Source organism: Dendroctonus ponderosae, unplaced genomic scaffold (genome assembly GCF_020466585.1).
Source record: "Dendroctonus ponderosae isolate FM_Combo_2020 unplaced genomic scaffold, Dpon_F_20191213v2 Dpon_F_20191213_6, whole genome shotgun sequence".
Lineage (NCBI taxonomy): Eukaryota > Metazoa > Arthropoda > Insecta > Coleoptera > Curculionidae > Dendroctonus > Dendroctonus ponderosae.
The window spans coordinates 4,636,414-4,642,048 of record NW_026018814.1 but is presented as its reverse complement, the minus strand read 5'-3'; the positions used below and the strand labels follow the sequence as shown (position 1 = coordinate 4,642,048).

The window sequence follows — 5,635 nt, the reverse complement described above, 5'->3', positions numbered from 1 at the left end:
TTTTTAGACTTAGCCAGTTAAGGCTTTTAGTCTTTAGTGCTGACCTATGAGTAAGCCTGGGTGAGGTAGGGGATTATTTGCCTGAGATTAGTAAATGAGAAAAAAAAATCCACTGAAAAGGAAGAGGTAAGTTTTGGGTAGTTTGGAAGAAACTGGCTTTATTGGCCTGGAAATTGGCCTTATTTATCTTTAATGTGTCTAAATTTTGTTTTTCATTAAGCCGGTTTTTTTTTTTACTTAAGGTGGGTGTTTCCAAGGGGGGTCTGCCATTAGACTATTGGGAAATTTGAAGTGGAGTTTTGGGATTGTTCGGGAAAAAGTCTCTTGGATTAGGGGGTTTATGTGGTCGAGGATTTTGGTGTTGAACTTTTTGTGTAGTTTCGAAATGAATTCCTGAATCGCTTCCGTTTTAAGGTTTTTGTGGATTTGGATGTTTCGAATGTACCAGGGAGCGCGAAAAATTCGACGTAGGAGTTTGTTTTGGAATGTTTGGAGCTTCTTGATGTTTGTTTTGCATGTTTGGCTGATGACAGGTGCCCCGTAACAAACTTGTGCTCTGATCACTTGTTTGTAAATTAGAGTTTCGTTTTATAGTGAGAGTGTGCTTTTGCGATTAAGAAGAGGGTGTAGGTAGGCGGCAGTTTGAATTCCTGTTTCAATACTTTTGTTTATGTGTTGAGAGAAGTTTAGCTTAGAGTCTATTATTATGCCAAGATATGTGACTGCCTTTGTGTATTCGATTTGTTTGTTGTTCTTCTTATATAAAGGGCATAAGCATCTTATATAAAGGGTGGCCATTTTCTGAATCTTTGTATAAGTAACTTCTACATTTTTAAAGATAGAGAATCCGTTAAATGGGCAAAATTGGGCAGAATTCGATTGCCTATTCATTACAGTTTTCAAAATTTACGTACCCGACTTGGTTCCTGAAATATCCTGAAAAGGCAAGAAATGAACACTTTTTAATTATCACTTATTACGTGAACTGCTTAACTTAGAAAAAAAGTTAAAGCTGCCCTTAGTACAACTTTTTGCGTTGAATCCAATAAACTAGCACTCGTTATCATAGTCAACTTGATTTACGAGATAAAAAATAAACTTATGGTTTTTTAAATGGTAATCATAGTCTGATCTGAATGAAATCTGAGTCTTTCTCCTTTTGTTGCAGTAAAACTTCAAAAGAAGATAAAAAATGTGTAGTAGGCTATAAGAACTATATTATCACACAAAGCACAAAACAATAATGAATCGTTTAAATTAAATGTTCAAATTGACTTCCGTTTACGTCCAAGCATTTTTTGGCATATTCACATTCAACTCGTGAGTTGTGTGAAGGTGCACTATCATGTTGAAAATATGCCAATTTTCGATACGATGCTAACGGAAAACTATTCAACATGTCTTCAAGTTCCTTTGGTTAAAAGTATAAATATCCTTCCATATTTAAATTGTGATTAGAAAAGAATGGACCATTAATTTTATCACTAAAAATGCCTCACCAGACATGCACAAAAAAAACACGTTGATTTCGCCGATTTTCAATTAAATGATGATTTTCATTAGCCCAGTAAACATGACTGTGTCTGTTAATTATTTAATTTTTGTTTTGTGCTTTGTGTGATAATATAGTTCTTGTTTCCATAGCCTTATACACATGTTTTATCTTCTTTTGAAGATTTATGGCAACAAAAGGAGAAAAACATACAAACAGTTATATCGTTAAATTCAGAAAAAAATAAGGATTTTAAAAGGCCCACAGCCAACTATGATTACCATTCAAAAAAACACAAGATTATTTTTGTATCTCGTAAATCAAGTTAACTATGACAACGAGTGCTAGTTTATTGAATTCAACGCAAAAAGTTCTACCAAAGACAATTTTAACGGTTTTTCTAATTTACGCAGTTTACGAATTATATGATAATTAAAAAGTTTGGATTTCTTGCCTTTTCAGGATATTTCAGGAACCAAGTCGGGTACCTAAATATTGAAAACGGTAATGAATAGGCAGTCGAATTCTGCCCATTTAACGGATTCTCTATCTTTAAAAATGTAGAAGTTACCCATACAAAGATTCAGAAAATGGCCACCCGTATAGGCTAGTTTATTCCATTCGTTCCTAAAGAAAGCGTTTCAATTTATTTTTAATTTAAATTATTTCCTTAGCGTGCTTTATCAGGTAAGTACTTACAGCTTATGTAAGCTTCTGAATAATTTCGGGGATTTTAATTTAAAAAAACAAATAAAACGAGTTGCTTTGAAGGTATGAAATTAAAACATTTTCAATTCTGATGCCTCAAAGAGAGAGCCTCTGAAGATGCGCGGTTTTCTRTTTTTCGGTTWYTCTGTATGTCTAAACTTCTTTCTCTTGTGTTTTTGTGAAATCATCAATGATTTTAGTTTAGGTGCTGCTTGATACTATTTTTATAATATCAATTAYTGCTTAAGACCATCGATTTTYCCTAACTTTTAACTAACTAGGATGGCAAAGATCAATAGTTATAAAACATAAAAAAACTCTGCATATTTTATAAATATTTCTAAAAGGTTCTAAGCATTTATACCCATATACGCATGATGCTGCAGTAAGGACTTTATTGACTTCGATCAAAGACCCGCCGCAACGAATTGTACGTCCATTAATTTCTGTCTGTAGAGCGGCCTAAAAAATGTTAAATATTGAATAAAAGAAAGAAATAATTTAATTTTTCATACCATGTACGGAAGAGAATGAGGAACCACTTCGTCCCCGTTGATTATTCCTAAAGCTGCTTTGTAGTGCAGCATCTAGAAATTCAATATTCAAGGATGAACATGTTGCAAAGCATATGTACAAAAGCAAAGCTTGACTTGTTGATTTACGTATAAAGCTTGAGAATAATTCGTAAGAGTTGCATTGCATAATTTCGTTTCGGCTTTTGTGCAGCTTCCAAGATAAATCACATAAATATTCAACTTCACAACATTAGTTTTTTTCATTGCTTACACAAACATTGGGATTGCCACCGCAGCTTGATGTTAATCCAAAGTTTAAAAAAAATTAAAAAAATTTAATGAGAACATTGGACGCCTGAGCGTGTTGCTGGTATGTGTCTTGTTTTGGGATAATTGTCCTTAATTATATAAAACAAACATACAGTTTTAAACAGTATACTAGTTCATAGTAGCTCAACACAATTTCACTCCCTATTCTAGAAAAAGTTTCTAAATTTGCTAATATATTTCGATGAGCGTCAAAAAGCTCGACAAGAACTTGAAATTATGTTTTTAAGAAGATTTACTGTAAGACAATGTTTGTATCTTCAGAGCTATATCGCTCGAAATGTAACCACATTGGACTGAAATGTTCTGAAAAGCAAAAAGTTGCAGCAGCTCGTGCTTACGAAATCTCAGGAAGACATTATTTTCCATGACGATTGAACGTGCATCTTTAATCTCTTCGAAAAATAGGCAAACATTATCCAAAAAACTTTTGCATCCTACCCAAGTGAACGCTATTAATTTTTGAAAAGGCAAGGCGCCAATATTGAATCTCCCAGTAGAAATTTGTCAAATCAAATCAAAATATGCGCTATTGACACAAAAAATTTGAAATGTATTTTGTGGATAAAGCGAATGACTAATGCAAAACATATCACATATAATATAAAAGAACAACCAACTGGACTGTATGTATTATATGTTGTAGTATTTTATTTTTTTTGCTCGCTTTGCCCATATAATTTGTGAATTTTTCTGTGGCAATAAACCATATTTTGATGTGATTTGAAAATTACAATTGCTCCAAACATTCAGGCAGGGAAGTGCAAGTCTGTTTCTGTTATTGCAAGCTAAACGGGATGGTATTAATTTTATGATTTAAATTTTGCAATAAGCAACGTTTTGTTTCTTTTTGTCGGTTTTAATAAGTAACGTAGCAAGTTACTGGACGATTTGTAGTAAATTTGCTTATTAGTTTCAAATTGTTGTTTCAAAAATTTCAAGATGCTCTAGATTCTAACTCTCTAACCAATGCTCTCTAACCAATGCAAGTTTTGAGCAAAGTCTTTTAAAATTTTCGCCGTGTTTGTATTTTATTTATATCGATTTTTAATTGCCTTCTTCTGATTGCGATTTGTCCTATACCTTAACACCTAAAAGTAACACCAATTTTGCTGCTAATGCTTTGCTAAAAAATTCTAATATTTCAACTGTTGTGAAAGTTACATCAATTTAAATAATTTCACCATTAGCCCATTATCTTAAATATTACCTACCAGCAGAAGAACTATTCCGCATGGAGAACATAATTTGACCACACCGTTCATTGTTTATGACTGCATCTATAGAACTAAAATTCAGTGAAATTTTCGAGCTGTTCATACATCTGGTACTTACTGATATAAATGATACACTTCAAGTGTCTGACCATGAAAACGACACTTTAACTTGAGTATATTAATCTTTCGGATATCATTATTGATTACCAAAATAGCAAACCCGCTAATTATTAATTTCTGCATTCTTGGGCTGCAAAATACATACAATTAAATAAAAAACTTAGAAGACAATGAATGAATACTGAATATTTTATGCTATCTTTATTTTTTCAAGGGGACAATTATCTATATTTTCCAGGATATAAAAAATATATACTTTCTAGGACAAATATATACTGTGCCCATTAATATGCATACTTTTACAGCATAAAGTGATGAAGTGATTTAGTATTTTTAACTCATCAACAATTATGCTGGAGCTTGGTTTTGACTAATCCAGTCCAAATAGGAAGTGACTCTGGCCATTGCCGAGGGCCAACCCACCTCACAGCCAAAGGCGCTTCCAAACGAGACGACTCCAATCTGGAAAAATAACATTTCAGTTCCATTCTCTTGTTACATTTGTTGAAGTCTCCAACTTACCAGTGCTCCATTAATAACCAAGGGACCACCAGAATCGCCCTGACAAGTTCCTCTTCCATGAGCTCCAGAAATGCAAATATGACTGTCCTGGACAGTGCCTAAATATGCCATTCGGCAGGCATAATTACTGATGACCCACGAAGTGACTTCTCTCAGGACAGGAGAAATTGCATTAATACTATCCGAAGGTCTGCCCCAACCAGTCACCAAAGTCGTGTTTCCTAGATAGTCATGTGTGGCATCTCTGGGCAGGAGAACTGGGGTGATGTTTGCTACAAAATCATTTTAGGTAAGCATTATGATCATTTTTTCGATGAGAAAATGTTTCTTTTTTGTGTCGAGTACGAAGTGAGGACATCAGAATGCAATGCGGGATACAGAACATAGGAAGATGGGTGAGAGGGAGAAGAAGATTCTGGAACAAACATGTAGAAAAAATGGAGGACAACAGACTAGTCAAAAACGCAAAAATTAACAATCCACTGGGAAGGAGACCGCAGAGAAGACTACCAAAGCGCTGGAGAGAATGATGGACCTCCTCCTCCGGGCAGGACGTGTTGGCAATGAACAGGTAACGGCCTACTAATATGTATCCATATTGGAAAGAAAGAATAAGAAGAAGAAAATTTAACTGGATAAATTACTTGAATTGGCGGAAGTAAGAATTAAGTTGTAGATAAGTTCTATATTGTTGAGGCGGATTCATTTTTTTACAAACTTCTTTTTGGGTATTT

General features: G+C 34.0%; 2 protein-coding genes across 2 annotated transcripts in view; both read right to left on the bottom strand.

Annotated features, from left to right (window-relative positions):
* The window catches only part of LOC109540640 (brachyurin), a 6,892-nt gene extending 2,542 nt beyond the window's left edge, over positions 1-4,350 (bottom strand). The window contains exons 1-3 of the mRNA XM_019909076.2: positions 4,257-4,350; positions 2,716-2,787; positions 2,565-2,662 (exon numbers count right to left, since the gene is read on the bottom strand). Coding sequence (XP_019764635.1) covers positions 2,565-2,662; positions 2,716-2,787; positions 4,257-4,307 — 221 coding nt within the window. The 5' untranslated portion in view covers positions 4,308-4,350. The remainder of the gene's footprint in view (positions 1-2,564; positions 2,663-2,715; positions 2,788-4,256) is intronic.
* Positions 4,351-4,554: 204 nt separating this feature from the next.
* Positions 4,555-5,635, bottom strand: part of LOC109540594 (transmembrane protease serine 9) — a 7,819-nt gene continuing 6,738 nt past the window's right edge. Inside the window, exons 11-12 of the mRNA XM_048667256.1 lie at positions 4,902-5,173; positions 4,555-4,841 (exon numbers count right to left, since the gene is read on the bottom strand). Of these exons, the coding sequence (XP_048523213.1) occupies positions 4,728-4,841; positions 4,902-5,173 (386 nt within the window). The 3' untranslated portion in view covers positions 4,555-4,727. The remainder of the gene's footprint in view (positions 4,842-4,901; positions 5,174-5,635) is intronic.